This window comes from Amphiprion ocellaris, chromosome 3, assembly GCF_022539595.1.
Source record: "Amphiprion ocellaris isolate individual 3 ecotype Okinawa chromosome 3, ASM2253959v1, whole genome shotgun sequence".
Taxonomy (NCBI): Eukaryota; Metazoa; Chordata; class Actinopteri; family Pomacentridae; genus Amphiprion; species Amphiprion ocellaris.
In genome coordinates this window covers 12,776,627-12,801,022 of record NC_072768.1, presented here as the reverse complement: position 1 = coordinate 12,801,022, position 24,396 = coordinate 12,776,627, and the positions used below count along the sequence as shown (strand labels likewise).

Below are 24,396 nucleotides of genomic sequence, written 5' to 3'. Positions count from 1 at the left end.
GTCTTTGAGTGGAGGTATTTGTGTGTCGCGTATAAGCCAATTCCTTGGTGCTGTAGCTGACGAGAGGGCAGAATGAGGTGGTCACATGACAAAGGATGTATGAATGTGATAGAAAGTGTGTCGCCCTGGCGTGGAGATGAAGAGCTGCCGTGGGATGCTGTGCGGCCTAAAGCTGAAGTGACAGCCTTTCAGCCAGTGATCTGGAGCTGGATCAAAGGCTTGGACCTCGTTTCTGGAGCAGCACCCACCAGGAAGCAGTTTTGTATATGGGTCAGGTGGTGAAAATAAAGAGTCGGACTGTTGGTTGCCAGAAAAGCGAAGGCGATAAGGTGGGAGAGATTCAGCAAACTGTGTTGGGCGCGGCAGTGAAGGCTGAGCCGAGATATTGGCTGTTTTTTTTTCACCTGCTGGAGGCAGAAAACATTTCATCCTCTTCCTCGGCCTGAAGCAACAGTCCCACTGAGACCAGACCTGCCCCGTGACCCGCTTGGAATCCTGGGGTGTCTCAGTCTCATCTCAAGGACATACTGGTAGATGTGGAACACAGATACAACTGCAAAACAGGGTGTTTGCTGTTGTTTCTGGATGCTGTCTACATCTATCGCGTGTGGATTTGGAGCGTTGTGAGCAGCGGTTGTGTTATTTTTTCAAAAGAGCGATGAATGATTAATTGTTGCTGTTGGTCGGAGTGATTGCTCTGATGTCTGTGTATTGTGTTTGTGGAACGTGGTGTTAATTATGTTTCTCTAATCCCATGTCATGAATCAATTGTTATTTTTTAATTTCACATTTTTAGGGCAGTAAAACAGTGCCCTGTACCTGTTAATGTTTGTTTTTGTCTCTGTTTCTCTGTTGTGCTTGTTTCTGTATTTACTATTGCTTTGCCTTCTCCACTTTTTCTATTGAAATGCACTCAGTGTTTGTAATGTTTGTCCTCTCTGTGCCACTGTGTACACTTTGTTTTGTCAGGAGGGTTTGTCTTGAAAAACAACAGTATTTTCAATAGAAAATTTCGGCATGTAAATAAAAAAACGGATGGAAAAATATGAAGCTCAATAAAACGGGGACAGCAGCGATTTTTGCAAAGGCAATTCAGATAAATGGAGCTGTGCTTATGAAACAGAATGTCTTTAGTCATTTTAGTCTCATGATGTATAGTAGTGGCTTTTGAGAATGTAGTGATGTTATTGGTTGTAGTTTGCAACAAATATAGTACATGTCGGTGTAAAAAGAACTGCACAATATGAGATAAAATTGGAAATCAAATCTTTGTAGAATATGAGTTTATTGAATGAAAACTATATAAGGGTTTTTTTTCTAGAATTTTATGAGTTTCTTGGGTTTAGAAGTACACTTTGCTTTGCTACAATTGCAGAGAAATGACCTAGCCCCTTTTCTTTCATTGCTGTGTACTTTTCTGCACTTGTGATTTAATCTCTCTTGTTGAATCTGTCACACAAGGTCGCTATAAGCTTCAGTAATAACAGCTTTCAAATAAAGAGAACGATAAAGATAGATGTTGTATGTACAAGGTATATTTAGCTATGACTGCCATCACTTGTAAAATATTAGGTGCAATGAAGCACTATCATTGATTTCATGTGCTTCAGTTGGATAATGATATGTTCCCGGTGCAGAAGGAGAAGAAATGTACATGAATATGGAGCTTTTAGTATTTCTTCTCCATGCCTTCTTGAAGTTTTCTTTCCTCTATTGTGGTGGAAATGTTCGCCCACTTGTGCAGAGATTCTAAAAATCAATGCTACCAAGATAAGTATCTGAAAAGTCCAAGGAGTATTTTAGCTTTGTTAACCACAAAGCATCCTTTGTGCTCCAAGAAGAAATCTATCACACTTAAGAGTCAAATCTAATGTGGCTGGTCAGCCATGGTCCGGGAGGTAACATATTCCTCCCCTATGTATTCAAACAATGAAGCAGCCAGGGCAGTGGGTGCTGTACACATGGATAATTGATGAATGTGGCCTGTAAATGCTTTTTTTAATGGAATATTACACCAGAGGAGATGCTACATACTACTTATTTTGTGTTGAGTGGGCACTGAAACAGTAAAATTAGTCATTTTTAGACTTTAAACTTGCATTAGATTTAAAAATTGGGGGTTGTGATCACAATGGTCTAGGTCAAGCAGGAAAATTGGGCATAATTACTTCGGCTTTATTAGCTCATTTCATTGCAGATGACATTGCCCCCAACCAGTGCAGATGAAATATGAAAGAGCAACCAGACCAAAACCGTGCTGTTAAACTTCATTTTGCCTTGAAAAACACTCTTGTGAGGACTCCCTCTGGCACACGTCGACAGTATTTACACATTATTCTCAGAAGTGCATCTGAGCCAGATGGTTCCTCTCCGATCCCACAGCAGCAGGACATTGACATGCATCGCTGTCAAAGACCAAGAGACTGAATCGCATCGACTGTGACAGAGACGCACAGATTTACTCTCACTTGACACATCACTCTGAATGTCACTTTACTTTGCTCTCAAAACTTCTCCCTTCATTAATCTTACAGATAGAGAATTCAGCATTTGTGTGTGACTTTCAACAGCACGCAAGCAACAAGTCGCTTTCCTTTGAGATGACGGCCCCCATATCAACAACAAAAAAAAAAAAAGAAAGAGAAGGAAAAGTTCTCCACATCAACTTTTAAAAAAGAAGTCCACATCGATTGACTTCCTCATTATGCGAGCATGTAAAGAGACATTTTGGAAGAACTATAAATATTCTGACTGTATCATTCTGAAGGGGGTTCCTTGCTGCTTGTAACAGTCGATGCCAACTGCCTCATTCATTTTGATAGATCAAAGCACCCAGGCTATGGTATTTCTCGAAGGGACAGAAGATGGACCGATCTATAGAGCTTTGTGCTTCTGTTCATGTCTAAGTTTGTGTGCGTGTGTATCAATGGATCTACTGCACTGACAGAGCTTTGTTTTTGTATACTGCACTGTGTTCCCCTGGAGCATTACAGCCAGTTTGTGCACAGCCAAGTCTGTGACAGTGTTAACAGTTTTATTGACTCCACATTGCACTGATGAACACGCATCTTTTTCACCTGCTTTTCTCCATGCATCCATATATAAATAACACCAAATCATACTTACTTTTACAATTACAAGTTGAAGTTACCGCCTGTCGTTTTTACATCCACAATTTCTTTATTTTGTACACGAACAACTCATCCGCTGCCGGTTTCAATCTATTCACTGCATTGATTGACAACTGGTGGCAGTAACGAGCCAAGAAATGTGTCAACAAAGAGAGTGAAGAAGACAGCAAGTTATTAAATGTGGATGCAAACAATGCATGATTTATCGTATTTAAAAAATCAGTTTTGTAAAAGTTTAATCAGGGAGGAATACTTCTAACAGTGTGACACATTGTTGGATCTTAAGGACACACACAGTGTGTCGGGGTGAGTGACACATTTAACTCCACATGGTGTCTCCAAGTTTGACCTCTGAGAAAAGTATTTTTTTTTGCAAGTTATGTTGCAGCAAATGATGCTGCAGTGTTGTGTCTGAATGAAGAGATGTTTCCTATTAACTTGCAGGCACATTGCTGGAGTTAATGCATTATTTTAAGTAATGTGACCAAAATTAGTAAACCCGTACTATGACTATTAGTCCACTAATTGTTTCTGCAAATTTAGGAACTTTACACACTATCAGTTTTGGTTAGAGTTGCTTCTGTGCAGTTTAAAAACAGTGTGTGCTGTTCCACTGAGCAGACAGAACCACGTGCACGTCGCTGCTCAGGCTGTGGCAGAGAAGTTTCAGGATGCGTCTCGGACAGCATGCCTCTCAGATCTCTCCCTGCATGTCTCATAGTGACTCGTGTGACTTATGTGTGGTTTAAATCACTGTGCCGAGGCTTCAGCTGACTGCTATTGAGCCCATCAAATGAATTGTGGCACACACACACACACACACACACACACACACACACTGTAGCTGACAGCATTCTTTCCTGCCAACGGCACACACACACATAGACACAGAATGAATTAAATATTATGAAAATATTCTCACTGAACCCGACACCCGCGCTCTTTTGAAGAGGTTTTGCAATCTGACACACATATGTCTCTATAACAGTTTCTGTACATATAAGCCTCATTGGCCAAGTATGCAGATTGACTTTGCCTGGCTCTGAAGATTTTTTTTGTACCATCCCATTAAGCAGGATTTATTATTCCCCAAGAGCTCACTGCTCCATTACCTTTGAGAGAAGGCCTAAAATGTGTGTGTGTATACATGCATGTGTGGTTTCTTTGCACATAACCTGAGCACAAAAAGCTGGTGGATATCACAGAATATCATGGTGATTGTTAGGATGATACAACATCTAGTCCTGCTGGTCATTATCACTGTGATGCTTGTCGTTAGTCGCTAACAGAGAGGGTGAGTTAAGAGATCCTGGAACACACTAAGAGAGTCTGAGAGTCTGCATAGATGGCTTGATTTAAGAAGGACATTAAAAAAACCTTATCTTCTGTCCTTAAGAGAAGGTCAGTGTGTCTAAAATAGCTGAAATGCTATGATAACAGTCTAGAGAGATAAGATATATCCTGAATACTAATGTAGAACAAAGCTGTTTTAAGCTCATTTCACAGTCTGTAAGTCACGCTTGATTTTGTGGTCTATTGCCGTGTTTATGAGGTTTGTTTCCAAAGATGCAGTTGATTTTTATTAATCATTTCTTTTGATGACCTTTCACACTTCGGTGTGTGGTAAACATAATCACTGCACGGTTCTGTGTGGTTAAGTATCTCCAGCATCGATAAATCTTCATCTTTCAGTCATCAATGCCGTCATTTTACTGTTTTGACCGGTGACTTTCGAGGGCTGACAAGGTAAAACGCCTCAGTATTGTATAATGAATGAGAGAAAGATCAGAGAGAAGTCACAATTTGTGTAGCATAAATAGTTTATTTCCCCCGTGTCATACCTTAGTTCTCCTTTGAGCTCTTGGTTGAGTAGCAATGCTTGGAGTGCGGCCCTTTAAAACCCCTTATGTGTCTATTAGTTGTGGCAAGTGTGATCAAAGTGTGATTAGTTTGAATCGTTTTTTCAATGCTAATTTTGTGTAAAACTACCAAAAGAAGCAGAAAAAAGCATGGAAAAAATTTGTGTATTATTATATAATACTGTATATACAGTTGAAATGTGTTTTTTCTTCTCTAACATCCTATTAGTCATTTCATAATGCTTCAAAGTAAAGATGTTTTTCCCAGTTTAGAAGGCATAGATTTTGCAAAGTCTTATGTAATATTTTATTGGCAAAGTAATATTCATAGACTCCTTTATCACCTCTCAGGACCTTGGGCTCATGATAATTTTGGTCAGAGTAATAGCTTGAACTAACTGTGTTCTTGGGGATCACCACCAGTCCTTTGGGTGCTGTGTTGCAGTGTCCTTGGTTTGCTTTGGGAGATAGAGCATATTAGCAGTCTTTCTCAGATCCTCTGGTGCACCTGCAATCTCCTGATGTTTAACCCTGGACTTCATTGGAGTGTTGCAGTGATTACAGGCCGTCCTGAGGGACATCGATTGTCCTGCTCCTCCTAGGCAAGCCCCACACAATGCTGACGAATGAACTCGTGGCCCTGCCAAGTCCAATTAACTGTCAGTGCCGCATTGACGAGCTCCTCCGTTTGTTGAGAGTGAAGAAAAACAAACTTTTAATCAAATTTGCCTCCGGGCCCTAGGGTATTTGGGGTTGCATTTTGCATTCCACTGTGTTCTGCCTCGCCTGCAGTCGTGCCACCCTCTCGGAAGGTTATATTGCATGTTGTTTGTGTGAGATAGCAGTTTTCTATCACCTCACTTTAACGGCAGCCCTATCTTTCTACTGTCTGTAGCTGATGAATCATCCAGTGCTAGCATCTTAAAATTATACACCCACAAAGCAGAATGACAATAGTCTAGGAAATTAGTTCAGCTACACACTGGCATTGTTTTGTGTAAAAGATGTTGACCTGTGAAGCAGAATCACGGTATTGAGTAGGTTGTAAGGTATGAGTTTGTCACTAGAAATGCCCTCTCTGTGGCGCCTGAGTGCACGTCTGTGTTGGGAATGTCTATAAGCACCTTTGACTAGTTGATCAATAAAAGCTCAGGTTACGATCTTGCAGAATAGTTTTTGCATTAACATCTCTACAAATACCCTCTGCTAATTCCACCAAGGTCGAGATAAACAAGTCTACTCTCCTCTTCTCTGATTAGAGTAATGCAGACATTAAAAGCCCAGAAATTCAATTAAACTGGTGGCTGTTGCCACAGAGGAAAAAGGAAAAGGACAAAACGCTAAGAGACGCTATCACATAGCTAGGGCGTACTAAGTGGAACAAAGAGATGTAGCCTGGGATCTAAACATTGACAAAAGGGCATCTGGGTGATAAGGATCAAAGGAAATTCTAGAGGAAATGTAATCATTACCAGACACAGGGATACATTCATGGGGATCCAATCTGTATTCTGCAGAAACTGGTCCAAAATCAGTAAAGCCGAAATAAAACGGCACAAAAAACAAGGTCAGTGCCACTGAAATAGTCTTTTTGCACAGATCAGCTAAGCACACTTTCTGCAGCCAATACAATGTTAAGTCTGAGCAGAGAAGCAGACCTAAAGGTGTTCATCGTGTCCTGTGGCATGCACTTATTAAGACCTTTCAATTGAGTTTAGATGGATAAAAGACAGAAAATGCTGACTTACTGGTTCAGGCACCCGCATCCTCAAAGTGATGAATCTCCCCCTGAGAAATTAGATTTGCAAAGAAACTTGACACCATGTGGTTCTGTCAGCTTCACACTTTAAACATTAGCTTGTATTATAATTCCGGGACTCACTTCCATTTCAGGCGTAGGCATACTGTAGTATGAATGACAAAATTGCCCTCCGCCACAGAACAAAAAGAGGGTTAAGGTCCATAGATCAATATCACTGGTCCTTTCATTGACTCTGAAATAAGGTTTGGATGGAATTTTTTCCTCTTGTATCTTCTGTTTGTCCTTAACAACTTTTAATGAAAAGTGACCGATGATTAAATCTATCAAGTTTCTTCACTCATAGTAAATGTCATGTGGACTGAGATTCAGGATTTATTCTCCCGTGCTGTCCCTGCTATTCCCAGACGGCTTGATTCATTTCTTAGCTTCCTCTTTAATGTAACTACAGTATCTCTCCTCGGCTCCTCTGTCTCTCCGTCACTCGCTCACACAATGCTCTCTAAGTTGCTGTTGTATACTTTTCACTTCACTTTGACGTTGAGAATCGGGGAGAATAATTCATGGGCCTAGCGAGTTTCAGAGACTGGGATAACAACGCTGCTTTCAGAGCCAGCAGTTCATTTGAGATGAACTCATGGATTTCCTTTTTATTTTTTTTATTTTTCTCAAGAAATCTCCAAAGGGTCTGTATTATCCTGGAGAAATGATGGTATAAAAGAAAAAACTCTTAATCTACAGTTTTTCTGTGTTAATCAAAGGCTGGAGATGTTTTCCTGTTTCTGTCCTTTCATATTGCACCAGCCATCCGTCTATCCAGCGCCGCTGCTCTTCTTACCTAATTGAGCATTACTTGTGAGAGTTAAAATGATGCTTTTCTGCTGTTTTTGGCTCCTTTCTTGACAATTTAAATGTACAGGAGAAAGCTATATGACGGATAAGTAGATGGGGGCCAGTAAAAATCTTTGCTTAATAACTTTCCTCGCACAATCTATGTCTGTTGGCATCACTGGTGGTTAGGCAGGTAGAAACTCTCTCCAAGATTTATGGCTTCATGATGGGCATTTGCATAATGTGAGATCATTAAAAAGCAATTATCCGTGTGTTTCCGCACGCATATGTGTTTCTGCATTGTTGGGATTAATTTGGTAGGTGGATAAACACACTGATTGTCCATCTTTAAACTAAATCCTGTCAGGTGTTTACAGTGAGGGACATAACCATATTTGTGACATGTCAGACGTATAAAATAAACAACTGACAAGTGTTGCTTGCTTACACAGCACTGCACGGAGGGAAATGGTCAAAGGTGCACAAACAGAATAAATAAGCTCCGTCTAACAGGATTTTGTTGGATGGATTGGAGCATCACTCGGGACAAAGATACTGAAGGTCCAGGAAATGGATTTTCTCAATCAATCCCATTATTTTCTGCTTCTTTTAGGTATTTCCCACAAAGTTTTTCATCTTGGTTTGACCCACTGCTGTACTAGTTTGAAGTGGGCGTGGCATACACACAAGTAGGCGGAGTTTGCACAGCGTTTAGAATGCCAGACTCATTTCAAGCAGCAAAAACAGCATATAGTTCTAACATGTTTTCTGCAAACACCGCATGGTTAGTCTCAATGTTAAATGTTAAATTCGTGAATACCATAAATACACTTAATACGACAGGCATCATTCGCTGGTATCATTTTTTCTCTGTGGCATCGTTATCTTGTCAAAAATTAATGACACAATTAACCTTGATCCCTCCGACAGATCCTTGTTTTGTTGACGCCTCCTCATCATCACGTCTCGCTGCTTTGTGCCCCGACTGTAGGAAAAGAAACGCACATACAAATACTTCCAAGTGCCTGTCAGAATGTAACAACATATGAATCAAAATCCAGTGATGGTTGCTTTTTTCTGATGATGCTGTAAAGCTTCTTTAAATCAAATCTGATCTCACAGTCCATATGAGCAAAATTCACCTCTTTTTAAAAAAAAAAAAAATAGTCATGAATGTTTAAGTTTGCAGAGAATTCTTGAAACCAGGTTTCAGGGGAATTTCAAATGGACTCATCACCCGTTTATTACAGCTTAACAGCCTTAAGAGAGGCAATTACATTAATAACATTACTCACCTTCCAAAAATCTCTTTTTCTTTTGTATTTTTTCTCTGTCCTAAGTTTAAGTTTGACAGCTAATTATTAGAAATGAAATTATGCTGCAGGAGTGATGAAAGATATTTCCGTGGATGTTTTGAAACAGTTTCCACTGTGAAACCTCATTAACAGTACAGTAAAATTTAACTGTGATAATTTAAACCACACCACTGTCAACTTCTACCAAAGGATTAAAGTGCAAACATTTAACAGGCATGTTTTAAAGCATGTAGGGGAGTATTTTGTACTGATAACACTGTATTTAGTACTTATTTGCCAGTGAACACAGTACATAATGTAACTGTCTCAGTTCATCCTGTCAACACCTGAGCTTTTATCTGAGACTTATATGTTATGCAGCTTTGTTCAAGGTGGACCTACACATTGTTTGGAGCTGATTTAGAAGATCATGGTTATAAAGGGTTTGTTGACCAAATGCCGTGTCATTTTAAAGAGACCTTCACAGATAACTGGATTTGGACACCTGTGCTTTAGCCTTATGGCAGTCCTGCTTGTTCTCAGAGCTTAAACCGTCAGTCAATTAATTGATCAGTCAGTGACAAAATCTACTCTGCAACTATCTTAAGTTATTTTTCAAGCAAAAATGTGAAATATTCTCTAATTACAGTGCAGATTACAGTGATTTTCTTTGATAATAAACTGAGTTTCGGGGGATTTTGGACAGAGTTCGTCAAATAAACCAGCAATGTGACGTCACATTAGGTCTTCAGGAAAGAGTGGTGCCATCGTTCATTATTTTCTAACACTTTGTTAAATGAGGAGTAGATTAATAATTGACAGCAACTAATCAGCAGATTCATCAACAATGAAAATAATCATTAGTTGCACCGTTATTCACATCAAAAGATGACAACAAAACATGTGTTTCTGTAGTTTTACTTGGTTTTAAATAGAGTTCTAGATAGCATTTGTAAAATGTAATGTTCAGTTACTAAAAATCATACTGAATCCACTGGAAAAGAAGAAAATCACTCAAGGTCAAAATGCTGAATAAATAAAAGTGTTAGGTTAACGTTTTAAAATGATTTGTGGTTTTATGCCATTCTGACTGATCAGTATTGATAATTTGTGCATAATGATCACTTCTGTCATGCACACTGGAATTAAAGCCTCTCTGTGGTGTGATATTGAATGTGCCATGTCGTGTGACTCTGTGGGGTTTGCCCTTACAGCTGCAGGCTGTTGTTTGTTCGGTCAGTGGCAGACTGTGGCGTTGATTTTTTGTGGTTTTGTTTGGCGATGCACAAAACACAACCTGCTTTTATAATCTGCTATTTTTGAGCACAGCAGCCTGGCGTACACATAGATAATTGATGTCATGTAGATTTTAAAATGGACTGGTTTAAAAAATCTCTTTCAAGCCTGCACCTCCTGATAGCAAGTCCTAAATTCACCCCTGCCTTCTCTGTTACAAACTTGTATACTCAGACTCACACGAGACCCTCTTCATACAGTAATGTTTACATTATGCACACAGAGGTGCACTAATTAGCACCATACACGCAAATTTAACAACTGCAACTTTCTCTACTTTAGCCCCTCATTTATTAGGATGATTTATGCAAATAAGTTTATTCACAAATCATTAATTAGGATATCTGCGGCACAACAATAGCCACTCACACTGCAGCAAAATGCAAACTAGTGGTTCTTTTACTAAAAGAGCACCATTTGATTCTACAAACTAACCAAGCACACAAGTGGCTATGAGGTGAAAAACTGCCATGTTTTCAAGTGTTGTCGCTTCATTTTTAAAATTTCATTTCTTTTTAAAATTCTGAATCTGTAAAGTCATTTTTGCAAATCTTTGCATTCTTACTCTTGTTTAATTCTATATTTATTATACACACAAACAAGCTGATTTGTGCTGATGGATTTCTCAGGGTGAGGAGGTGTGCCTTAAACTCTGAATCTGTCTTAGTAGAAATTGAATTAGGGTTACCCTGGTTACCTTTAATGAAATATTAAACCCTGCTTTAGAATACTCCATTGCAAGTGAAGGTTCTGCATTCTGATTTGTACTTCATTAAACATACAGAGGTATTGAGAAAATTGCACATAATCATCAGTGTATGATAGTATTAAATCACAATTACTGATGCATTATTATGCAAATAGAACTGTATTACCCTATTATAGCTGATAATGTCACACTGGAAAGTAACCACCAGTGTCTGGCTTTGACATACATTTACTTCAATTGCACACTTTGCCTATGAAACGTATGTGGAGCAGCAATGATGGGGATGCCGTTATTAGCCTTCTATGAATGTCCATCAGTCTCCCCTCTGACTGAACCCCCTCACATTGACTGCTGTCGCCCCATGGCAGATTCTACTTCATTCTAATTAGAATTAATAATTGAAAATAGGAAATCAATGTGTGCAAATTAAGTGAGGTAACAGTTGGCTTTATCGGGTTGACATTGTTTTTTGAGCAGCCACGCCATGCCCAGTGACTGATTTACTATTGTGCGTTATGTCTGTGATGCTGCACAGTCGGCGGCGGCTTTATTTATAATCCAGTCGCTGTGTGCGGTTGTGCACTGCAGATAAAACGTTCACCTCTGCTCTGATTGCTTTTTTCGCTGTTGTCCTGTGGCTAGAGAGCAAGAGGGTTTGCTTTCTGCAGGACAGGGTGAAGGGTAAATTATTAATTGGAAGGAGCAGTGGGCTGTGTAACCATTTGCTGATCCAGAAGCTTTCATGAGCCGTGTCAAGTTCTGTAGAACAAGTGACGGGTTTATTGCACGGAGGCAACGCATTTCTCACAGCCTGCTTGCGTTCGTGCTCAACACGGCCAGTTTTATTAGAAAGAGAGGGCCGCCCTTTTTAAGTAGCCTCACTTTTAAGTGCTTGTTTAGTATAAAGCATGAGATGACCTGGCCTTGTCTGCCTCGGTCAACCACTGGACCTGTTAACCCCCTCAGAGTTCTGCTGCAGAGGAGCTGGCTGGCACCTGCAGTGCTTGTATTGATCTGGGTTCACATCCTGAGTAGAACTCAGACAAATGATCAGATCCTTGGGATAAACAAGCGGGCCAGACTTTTTAATCAGTAATGCATAGTACTAAAAGAATTAAGTTATTCACTCATTAGTTTTGTGGTTCCAAATAGGCAACAGTCAGATCTTGTTACTTCTTATCCAACTGCGAGGTGGTATCAGGAGGGAGCATATGGTGCATTACAGTGAAGTGTCTGAGCAGCAGAGAGGAGCTGTGTTGTGTTGTGTTGTTGTGTTGTGTTGTGTTGTGGACTTGGCCATGCAGCTCGTCCCCCCAGGGAAATGTGAACACACAGGGGCTCAGCAAAGATGAATTAGGGCAGGACAAAAGACACGCCCAACAGCAGAAGCTGCAGCACGCTGTTATTCCAATTCAGCAGAACGGCCGCCATGACTATTGGCAGTTTCCTCTGTGTATTTAGAAATTCATTTGTCAAGCTTTCATGGATGTATCTAAACTTTTTGCTTGTCGTGTCTGGATTTTCTAGGGACTAATAAATAACCGTGTAATAGGATGTCAGCAGAACATGGATGAGACAGTAGGGGCCTGTATATTGGCAGCTTTTACAGCCCCAAGTTTAACAAAGCTGAGAGACATTTATCACTCAGAGCAAATTTACCACTTTACACAACAATCATCACTTTCCCTGTAGACCCCGGTACGAGGCCTGCCTGCTTTTCACTCTATTAGTCTGCGTCATTGAGTCGGGGAGCTATGATGAATAGCTGAATGTTGAGTCGGGCTTTTATTGAATAACTCCTGTTACAAATAGTTCATATTGACTGAAGAGCAGAATATTACATATTCTTGTGTCAGCTAAATTGTGGAACGAATTGTTTCATTGTTCTTTAAAGAATATAATTTTAACATTTAAAATGTCCAAAGAAAGCCCGTCTCTTTATGCCATTTTTAAGTGGTGACTTGTCGGCATTAATTCTGGCCATGAAGTGTAATTTGAAAATTCAAATCTGTCAAAGAAAGAAAGAAATAAAAAAAACAGAACAAAGCTGCTGGTACAAAATGTGAATCAGACAATGTGAAACTCAGATGTAATGCAGGAGGCTCATCAAGACAATGACTTACTGCTTTGCTACAATCTCTGCTAAAAAATACGAGAGGAGTAAAAGGCTCTCCAGAGCCAGAGCACTTTGCCTTCTAATGTCTTTAGTAAAGTTATCCCTCGAGTGTCAACAGTGTGTGTTAATAATAGTTATGTGACAGTGAGTGACTCAGGCAGTGGGGCGTCAGGCTTCGTGCCAAAAGTTCCAATAGCTGTAATGTGGTTGTTCCCAGTCAATGTTGGCAAAGCAGCAAGTGTCCGTCTGCACTGACCACCTCGAGTGGCCGGCATTTATACCAGACGTGATTGTAATTGAAGTCTACTCTTGCCCTGCACCCGACGGAATAAATGAAGTATAAAAGTCGGGTGCTGTTTGACTGGGGAGAGATATTCAGTGTTTAAAGAGCTTGACTCAGGCCCTCATTTTGAATTTAGCTTTGAGAAGCTTACGGCATCTTTCTGTGCCACAGACTTCTCCACATAGAGAACAGTGACAAACATTTTGCTGCAGAAGCCAAGTTCAGGAGAACATCTGAATGAAGTCAGCTGCTGAAAGCTGTTTGGTTTTAATCCTGTTGCAACCAGCCCCTGATTATGCAGACTCTTGAGCACACTTCAAAGCTCAGCGCCACCATGATGGCTCTCTCAGCTCATTCTTTGGACATCACCTTCAAAAGTTTACTACCTGCCAGTAGCCCTCGCCGTGATCTGTTTTGTTCCAGCCAAGGGGATTTTACCCAGCATCTTGGGATTGGACCTTTCCCTGTGTGTGAGGCTATCCACATTCTAACTGTTATGCATTATGAGCTCTGAGAGTCCAGGCTGGCTGCTGTATGTGTCCTTTGGTTAGGCAGACTGACCCAGGCCAGACCAGTTAATGGGCTGGAGTGCAACTTCTCTGGTTTCAGACTTGTGTGGGTTTCGTTGCCTACACACCACAACCCACTGGGGTCCTCATCACTGCACACAATTTAACTGCACTGTCTAGAAGCTGAAGCCTTCATGCTACATGCTACTTTCTTGTGCTCTTACTCTCTGTTTTTGCCCACAGCTCATCATAACCTCTGACTCCTTAATCACAGTTAAATGCTGTCAGCGCTGGGAAGTGAGAGACTACTGGGTAAAGTTTGAGAACCTCTGTGTAGGAGAGAGACAGCGAGATAATGGGCTTTGCTCTCAATGTGCTGAGGCCTCTAACTGCAAGCTAAAGAAGGTTTAAAACTTCAAATGGTAACATTTGTTGAGCTCCTAAGCGCCAGAAAAGTCTGCAAATTAAGCGCTGGATAGATTTTTGGTTTATTTCTGTTTTTCTCTGCCTCCTTGGATTTTTTTTTTTTTTACTGACACCATATTTTGAGTTATACATGTAAGAATAAAAAATGCTCTCTCTAATAATGGGTCAAGGTTTGAGCTGCAGCTAGAGGTGATGATGCCTCTAGTTATATAGACACTATTTTGCCTGCCGTGCTGAGGGAGCAGTGTGGAGCTGAGGGAGCTCTGATGAGTGCTTATAGACTGCTAAACCAAGTTCCAGCTAAACTGCTCATCCATTACCACCGCCGCCCGCACACACTTCAGATTTAATGTGCCAGGGTCGTTTGCGTGGCAGCAGCTCAACCTTCAGGGATCTCATTCATGCCAGACTGGAGGCCTGGAGCAGATTAGATCAAATCAGTGTGATCCCTGTAATGTGGCCTCTAGTCTGTCCAACCACAGATGTAATACAGCGCTGGCCCAGTGTTTCGGGACCCCCTTCAGGGCAAACCTGTCTGCATCAGGGAAAGGCTGATCATCTCCCTGCTGCGTACCTGGAAAAACAGGCTTCAGTGCCGACCATGAAACGGGGTTCATTAAGCTCCCACTCTGGCTGATCACAGCTCTGGCAAAAGCGAGCATACAAGGAGGGGGTGTGGTGTCTTTACATTTACAACTGAGTTTGCGGTGATGTGAGAATCAATAGTGGAATATTCACCATCCCGGCGGCTGTGCCAGCATGGATCTCAAGCTGGGCTTTTATGTGAGGCAATACAGCTGCTGCTGCTGGAGGAGAGACATGACGCCTTACCAATCACTTAAATCATTGCACCTCAGAAGAACAATTACCCTGCTGGGAGTGAAGACTGACTACTACCCCAGCTCAGTGCTGATTGTTCATCATGTTGATGCCGGTTGTTCATTTAACCTTGAAAATTAGCTGTTTGCATGCAGTTTATGGGACTTATTGAGTTTTTCTAAACAGACCAATTTCCTGAGGAATGTGGGAATTGCTTGTTTTACATCATCCCCTAAGGTACCACTTAATTATGTCACATAGCTCTACATTAACTTATGTAAGGGGTCTGGTTTATATAACTTTACCAATTTGCAGCCAGAAAGACTATCTTTTCCGTTCGTCGTTACTGCTGGAAGACATGCTTAGTCGACACAGAAAATGAACATTGTCTCATCCAGGAGTTATCCTAAATAAAACCTTTTTGCATTTTTATTCCCATTTCAGTAGTCAGTTAATGCATTTAGCACTTTGATAGTTTCACTGTCTCCAGTACCTTAAAATTTTTCCTCCACCAGCTATTTTGACAGCTAACTGCTGAAGTTGCACCTGAAAAAAGGTGTTAAAAACATTAAAGTAGCAAACTGTTATATATGAAAAAACAACTTGTTTCTCATGCTCATCTTTGAGTCCTCTTTTGCTCTTCCCTGCAGTCACTGAGAGGTGTGAACAGCTTGCACATGTGCTTTCATTTTTGCAGATTACATTCAGGGTGTTATTAGGACCTTTCTCTGTGACGGCTGCAGTATGTCAGCATCACACATATATTCAGTCTGGTGTTTCGCCACCGATTTTCTTAGCAATAGATCTCCATCTTGCACCTGTTTGATCATTCCACTTTGCTTGTTGGTAATGCAGAGTTGTAGCCACTCTAGAAGGAAGGGACCAGGATTTTATAAGTATTTGTGATATTAACACTAAATCTAATGACTCATTATTATTCAGGATATAAAACGGTGTCTGCTTGTAGTAGAAAGAGCGGCAGTGCCTGAACTGTCACACTTTTTTCATATGAGGCTGTGGAGAACCAAAAATTTGAACTAAACTAACTAAAAAAAGGCAGTGAAAGTTAAACATACATGACGAGAAAATCTCCAATATTCAGAAACACACCGAATGAATGCTGATCTTGTTCAGTGCCTGCAGTAAACTACGCACTCATTAGCCGCGAGAGCTTTTTATTAACTCAGCAGGAGATATTGTGCCGAATGTGTATCTGACAGTTTGTTTTGATGTCCTTCTTCCTGCTGCAATTGATTGATTAATGCAGCTTTAATGAGAAAAATTTAATTACAACTGTGACCTATTTATTAATTATGCTCTTAGCATTAGGAGAATTTCTGTAGGATGAGGACTGTGTTCGAAAAACTTTTGTTTTGGAGGCATAGAGCTGTCAAGATGTGTTAATTGAAAGCTTTAGTTATAAAACTTCAAGCTTTGAAAGTTGCAGTATGTGTCACAATGAAGACATTTAAATGTGACGGTTTCGTTAATATTTAAAAGGTAACAGACACCAAAGCAATACTGAAATGAAATCCATCTGAAAGAGAAATGATCCACAGGTATCCTATATGAAGTACTAATGCTTACATAGTTAAAGTATGTTTGTAAAGAGTTAGTTAGGCTATGCAGCCTGTTTTATAAAGTAACAGTAATATTTGAAAGCTCCCAAGAGTGAGAAGCTTTCTTTAGTCACTTGTTTTGAACACCAAATTATTATAACTTGATTAATGTTTTGTAAGATGCATTGACAGAAGACATGGATTTTCTTGTGCAGCATTCCTGGCTTTATATTTGTATTGTACCACCCTAGTTTTTGTGAGCGTAATCCAGTGGATCAGTGCTTTTCTCTTGATTTCCAACTAGATCTTATCTGCTCAGCATTCTGCAGGTTCTTCTGTGTTTGTGAGTCTATTCCTCTCAGTATGTGTGAGTGAGTGAGTGAGTGAGTGAGTGAGTGACGGTGTGATGGGCAGCGACCTGTGGAGGGTGTTCCTCTGCTTTTTGCCCAGGGCTTCCTTGGATGCATTCCTGCTCTCATGTGACCTGAGCAGGAGTGAAGACAGTCATTGAATTTAAAGGATATAGCTGGTGATATTGTATATTTTTCATTGTTGTAAAATCCATGAGAAGACCAAAGCCATGTGATGCATTATTAAAGCACATCTCTCAGTAGCCTACATGTGTACATTTGACATCTGTGGTTCTCAGTCCTAAGCTCATTTGTTCCTACCGAGGATGTGAATCAAGCCATGATTTTACTGCCTCAGTTTTTAAAAAGGATAAATATTTTCCTAAAACAGCATTTAACAAGTACTCAAACAGAAGAATTTAGTGGTAGCTGTTAGCTGTTGATGGTTTATGTGGGATGAACTTGTGAACTCCAGCGTAATGTTTTTGGAAATAAAGAAATATGTTACCAAGTGCAACAGTGAGGCTCATTTATGTGTTTTTAACTGAGCTCTTTGGCACAGAGGAATACTCTATATCAGCCTTTAGCTACACAGATATTTCAACTGCAGCTCATTGCTCATTGTTTTATTCTGTTCTTGCGATTTGTCAACAGCAAAAGAAATATCACAAATTGTATCTTTTAAGATTAAAAAAACACATTAAAACATTTAATTGAATGGAAGAAAATGAATAATATAGGCAGGAAGCTTACAAAGCACTGTAAGGCAGTAGTTTTAATACTCGAACAATGAGAAGTAATTAGTTGGCAGAAATAATTCCCTTGAACATTTAATATTAATGATGAACTATTACATGAGTAATTTTATTACTTTACTGGCTTTTACATAACCATTATGATTTGGGCGAATGCTGGTGCATATTCTCTTTGTTTTGTTGCTGTGGCCCGTTTGATTCCACTTCTCTCTGTGCCTGCAGGCTGTGAGAGTGACTACTGGGGACCTCACTGCAGTAATCGGTGCCAATGCCAAAATGGGGCTAAGTGCAACCCCATCACAGGCGCCTGTGTCTGCACTGATGGCTACCAGGGATGGCGTTGTGAGGAGCCCTGTGAGCACGGTTACTATGGCAAGATGTGCCAGTTACCCTGCCAGTGTCTCAATGGTGCCACCTGCAACCACGAGACAGGAGAGTGCATCTGTGCACCGGGATACACAGGGGCTTTGTGAGTACCAGCAACATATTTACTCCTTGTGGCACTTTCTGTGAAAAAAAATACTGACGTGTGGTGATGCAAAGAGCTGCACGCAAACACGGGTTATAAGTGTGAGACTTTTGACTCTTGACAGCTGTGGAGAGCGATGCCCCTCCGGTAGTCACGGGCCTCAGTGTGAACAGCGCTGCCCCTGTCAGAATGGAGGAACGTGTCACCACATCACTGGAGATTGTTCCTGCCCTGCTGGGTGGACGGTAGGTCACACAAGCAAAACAGCAAGGATGGAAGAAAGGCCTGAGGGAAGAAAATGGTTGAACGTCATTGGTGTTCCCACAAAAAAAAAAAAAATCTGTGTTTAGGTCTCTAATGTAGTTTTACAGCAGAGAATGACATGTTGAGAACGTAAAACTTTAAAGGAGAACGTGGGATTCTCTATGTGGGATGGTTGACCGCTTTTCAATATGTAAATAACCTTTGCTTAAGTTGAGGTTACTGTGGACAATGTGTCAAACCTCTGTATAACACATATTGTTTTTAATTGTGTTATGAATGTCTTGAATATCTTGAATATCATATCTGCTGAGAACACATAGAGAACCATGAATTAGTAGGTCTGAATTGTAAAGTTAAAGAGTTTAGTCTCAGACACTAAAGTTCTGGTGAGATTTAGTTGTGAGCGATGTGTCTCATATGGTGCTTTGTTGGCTGCTTTTCAAAGGGTTCAGTTTGTGCCCAGCCCTGCCCTCTTGGCAAGTACGGCATCAACTGCAGCAAGGACTGTTCCTGTCGTAATGGCGGACTGTGCGACCACATCACGGGGCAGTGCCAATGTGCAGCTGGCTTCAGTGGACGCAGGTACGCAGCTGAGCGTCCAATTACCATGCACAAAAAGCCGTCTGTGAAGTACTCTGTGCAAACTTTTGTACTCCTACTTTGAAAATAGGTCAGACAATGGCATGATTTATTGATATTAGTATTTAATGCAAAAGGATGGTTTCATGCCGTTACACATTAAACAGTCACTCATTGACCTATTCTCTTTGTTGACTTCTAAATGAGGAACAAACCTGGCTGTTCTTTTAAAAGATAAAGGAAAAGCTAGAATAATCTCACGCTCAAGAGAAAGAAGCATTTATAAATGCCCATTAGTCCATTTGAAGGTGGATTGGAAGCTTTTAATAGGGGTGTTCATGTTTAATTAATCTTGTACTTCATGCTGGCCAGCAAGGTTTCATGTCTTCTGCCTTCATCCTCATCCACTCCCAGCCTGTCCATTGATCTCACCATGGGCTACATGCTGTTTGGATTCTGCTCATTAATTATAAGTAATGGGCTTATATTAAGGTCTCATTGAAATCCACAGATCTTTTTAGCTCCCCATGCCTGCCAGAGCAGCCCAGAGCACCCCGGGTTTATTAGTTCAGCTAAAGCAATTGTCTCTTGGATGGAAACACTTCCTTTACAAGACCTTTCCTTTACTTTATTATTTTGCAAAATTGCCCTCATTCATTTTGTCAGTGGCAGGTGAATTAACCTGCCAGGAATAATCTGAGATTGTGCTAGCCCTCACCCTCTCCTGTCTCGTATAATAATACCATTGTCCCTTGATAAAACTAAAGCTGGGGTAATTTAAACATGAAACATAACTGGACCATTTTATAATGTAATTGAGCTATTTGTAATAGCTTTGTTGGACTCTTGAGACATATTCTCCACCCGGATTGCATAGTTAAGTCAGTATATTTAAGCGAAGAAAAAAAATCCATTTTCTGATCCACTTTAGTGCTTCATATAGAGAAACCCTTTAGAAATTTTAATTTCTATAGTTGATGACGATTAATAAGTCTTGTCTGACCCCTACAGAGATACAACTCACAGCAGGGAGACACCCTGACATGAACTTGTTGCTGGTCTTGGACTTGTAAAGATATTTTCAAAGTAAATATTTGCTATTTAAACTGTAAAATTTGCAAACAACATTAATAATAAATAGTTACTTTACTGTACTAGAACTGCAGCTAAAGTACAGTTTATTGAAGTTTTATTACATTATAAAATGGCCACTGTTTTTAAATACTTACACAAACTTCACATTGTGCAAAAATCATTTTCAGTATTAAAGCACACATTTTAGAAAAATGCACTTCAGAAATGTTATACTATACTGTACTATAACTCCTGCTGTGGATGCATGTAAGCTGTGCATAGTAAGTAGCACCAAGCGCATAAATAGATGAATGACAGTATAGTAAAACCCAGCTGTAATAATAGAAACGTTAGCTTCATAGGCGAAGTTAGAATTACTGGAAAATACTATCTGTTAGTAAAAACTCACTTACATCTGCTTATAGTTGCATAATAGCTTTAATTTTCTGCTTTTAAATGCTAAATAGAGAGGTTAAAGGAAAGTGACCTGTAATTTCTTTTCAAAATTCTTTGCAGAGGTTAGAGCAGTTGTAGAAATACTTACTGACAATATCGCCATAAACACTGTAAAATAGACTTTTTAATGTGCATGAACCAAATACCATTTGTAGGGTTTTTTGATAGTGCTGCTAGTGGTATTGTCATTCTTGAAACATTCGTCATTTACATAATTGATGAATTTGCATTTCATGAAAAATGCTTGTCACAGTTTCCCAAAGCTGAAGGGGATGTTTTCAAATGACTCGTTTAAGTGGTTTAAAATCTAAAGATGTTCCATCTGTGTCACGAACAGACAAATGAGCAAATTTAAAACGCTGGGACCAAAGAAAGTTTGAGATTTTTCACCTAATAACGATATAAACAGCCAGTTATCAAGATAGCTTTTCTTTCAGCCAACTAATTCATTATTGCAGGTATTAGTATCAAATTTACAGAACTGCTTCAACCTTTGCAACACATGAATTTCAAGTTACCAGTCTTCACTCAGTTATTTTTTTCTCCAATGTACTTGACATTTTTTGAGCACCAATTTAAAAGACAGTGTCACTGCTCTGTAAATTCCCTCCAGATGTCAGGAGGACTGTCCCGTGGGCACCTATGGTCCGCAATGTAACCAGAGGTGTGAGTGTCAGAATGGAGCCAAGTGTCATCATATCAATGGAGCCTGCCTGTGTGAAACAGGCTTTAAAGGCCCTAATTGCCAAGAGAGATTCTGTCCCCCCGGCCTGTACGGTCTCATCTGTGACAAGTACTGCCCCTGTAATGTCACCAACACCGTGAGGTAAGTGAGACATCAGCGCAGGGCCACCCATAGCCTCACTCCCACCAAGCCCTGAAGCAAAGCCCCTGTAGCTTCATATAAATAAAGACTTCTGCAACTCAGTTTCGGCTCATCTTAGCTCTAAGCTGGTGCTCATTCTGAAGTCTGGGCACCTCTTAGCCATGTCATCCAGTTAGCTTTTAATCGCGACCTTTGCTTCATTCATAATTTCTCAGCGGCGTTCATAGTTAATGCAATGTTAATGCTCTGATTCCGGCAGGAGTTGGGCATCGGCCATAGAAGTCATTACAGAACGAAGGAGAAAAGGGACACCTCATCTATCTGAAACAAGCATGTAGACACATAGATGGATGAATTGCTGTTGGCGCAGACTTCACGCTTTGATTCTGCTCAGGAATGAAGTGTTGATACTTTCAGTGCTGAAACTTCACCTCTCTCTTTTTCTTCCTGTTGTTGTCCCATATTTCTCTCTCATTACGTTGTAGCTGCCATCCGCTTTCTGGCGAATGCACCTGCTCGGCCGGATGGACAGGGCTTTACTGTAATGAGAGCTGCCCGCCTGGATACTACGGAGAGGGATGCATGCTGTCTTGCAGCTGTGCCAACGGAGCTGACTGTCATCCTGTCACAGGCGCCTGTATTTGTGCCCCTGGGTTCATGGTGAGTATCATGTTCCCTCACTTTAATTGCATTCAAATTGGTGGCCCCTACCTTGGAAATATTTTACTGGAGGTTAAGAATTCATATGTTAAAATGCTGTAGATTTTACTTTTGATTTGATCTTTACTTGGTCTCATGAGTTAAAAATTCCAAGACGTTATACAAGTCAACATTTACCCGAGGAAAAACAGCGAATAAAGGAGAAAGAGGAGTGCTTCAAATGCACCGAAACACATGCAGAAAGGCATTTAAAGTACATTAAAATCAGTCCTTAGCGTCAATCTTTAAAATATTTGTGACTTTGCAGTTAAAGTTATTTAATATGTTAGCACTTACATTTTTATTTTATTTTAAAAGCTGCTGTTAATAGCGTCAACTGCTATTAGTCACATAAACTTCTCATAAAACAATCATAGGTTAATATTCATTGTTATCTGTGCAATATTTAAGGGAATCTCTGCTTCTACTTATTATTATATATGAGTAACGATGTCTCATGCCACATGCTGTGACTTACTTCATCTGTCTACTGTCTTAGCCTTAGTTGTGAAGGTTGCTGCCACGATTTATAATTCACGTTATTTGTGGCTGTTGTAAAATGTTTGTGTCATTGTGGTCATAATGTTTTGGAAGCGGTCCCAGTTTTACTTTAGAAGCTTTTTGTACTCAGGCCGTCAAGAACAAGGTGAGACATTTTATTATTGTCTTATTATTGATGTGCTCTATAGCACCCCAAGAAATTCCCTCTAAATGATTCATTGTCTGGTGCAGCCCTGTTCAGACATTAATAATCAGCTGTGTGTGTTTTACAAATACATCTTGACTTGTAGCATCAGAGAGACAAGCAGAGAGCGAGCTTAGAGCAGTATCCCTGCACCGGTTGGGAGAAAATTGAATCTTTGACCTATATATGTTTCTGTTATAGTCGTTTTTGTGCAGCTGTATTGTCCCCTTTTACAACTGTCAAATTAGTTGGGTAACTTCAATCAGTTTTCCCATTGTATTCCTTGTCTTGCAATCTGAAGTTACAGAGCAACAGAGACCGAGAGGGTACATTTCTGCCAACATTACATTTCAGTGGAAATTGCCTGTGTCTTACAGCGGGCCACTGTGGTGAATTGAGCTACCGAGCGGGGCCGCAGACTGTGTCTTAATTTGCTCCACCTGTTCTCTTCAGCGGCTGCTGGGAAGGGCTGCCAGATCCATTAAACAGACCTAGAGGGCAGGAGCTGGATAGGAAAGGAGGCAGTCAGATGGGAACAGACACACCTCGTATGGAGGATTGGTGTGTTTGTGTGTGTGGAAGGGGAAGAGGGAAGGGGGTGGAGGGGGGGAGCTGATGGTAGTTTTTTTGTACCTTTAACAAAGCTGCTGCCGTGCAAACAACGCAGACACTTTGTTAGAAGGCAGAGCTGAATGGCTGCTACTTGCAAGTGTGTCACATGCGCAGTACGTGATTATTATCAAGTGGATCTTTTAAAATGTGCTTGATAATGACGTTGAGGCAGTGATTGCTGGTGAAGTCACTTCCCTGAGGGAGAGCTGATAAGACTAAGCCTCCCCGCTGCATCTTTGTTCTGGAGTCCCATCGGGGGGCAAACCAAGCAAAGTGCTGGAGCAGACTGAGCACCTGCACGCTTGATTTAGCCCTAGTAATTGGACATGCTCTTTTTGACTGGGACAAAGTGATTACATGTTACCTATTCAGGCATTGTCCCTTGCAATCTTCAGCATGTACACTCAGTAACATTTGTCCTCCACGTCGAGAGTTTTTACATATTCTGTTGATACTGCTGTATGTGAAATGTGAATGCATTAGAAATGGATTCCGGTCTGTCTTCGTAGGTGTTCAAAACAAATCATTTTCCTATCTCTCAGGGCTTTCTGGCCTCATCAGAAGGTTCAGAGGTTCATTTTCCGTTGTGCTGCATGAATTTTAAACTGCAGTCACTCATCCAGCAGTTAGATGAACTGTTAAGGAGTGAGACTGATTGGTAATTAGTGGTGCCATTTGCATCTAGTCTCAATGGATACCAGCCTGATCAGTGGTGTGTCAGCTAGTGGCTTTATAGAAAAAATGCACTTCAATTACATTAAGATACTAATAGGAATGAATTTAGTGCCTTGGCCAAGGACGACCTGGCTGCCTCTCAGCGGCTCAGGTCTGGGTTCTGCCTCCATTGGCTGTGTAGTTATGTAAGGTCCTGCTGCTCTCGTGCAATGAACTGACAGCCCGTGTATTAATAATGATTCTCCACATACAGACTTCTATCCCTCCCAGCTCAGAAGGAATATGAATCAGTCGACTAATGAGAGAGCTGCCTTCCCACTCTTGAGAACAGACCAACCACTGGTCCCCGCACCACGAGGG

General features: G+C 40.6%; 1 protein-coding gene across 7 annotated transcripts in view; it reads left to right on the top strand.

Annotated features, from left to right (window-relative positions):
• Positions 1 to 24,396, top strand: part of megf11 (multiple EGF-like-domains 11) — a 69,623-nt gene that overhangs the window by 26,999 nt on the left and 18,228 nt on the right. For all 7 annotated transcript variants that reach the window (XM_023277198.3, XM_023277193.3, XM_023277197.3 and 4 more), the window contains 5 exons: positions 17,920 to 18,166; positions 18,291 to 18,411; positions 18,876 to 19,012; positions 21,153 to 21,365; positions 21,851 to 22,025. In XM_023277198.3, the coding sequence (XP_023132966.1) occupies positions 17,920 to 18,166; positions 18,291 to 18,411; positions 18,876 to 19,012; positions 21,153 to 21,365; positions 21,851 to 22,025 (893 nt within the window). The remainder of the gene's footprint in view (positions 1 to 17,919; positions 18,167 to 18,290; positions 18,412 to 18,875; positions 19,013 to 21,152; positions 21,366 to 21,850; positions 22,026 to 24,396) is intronic.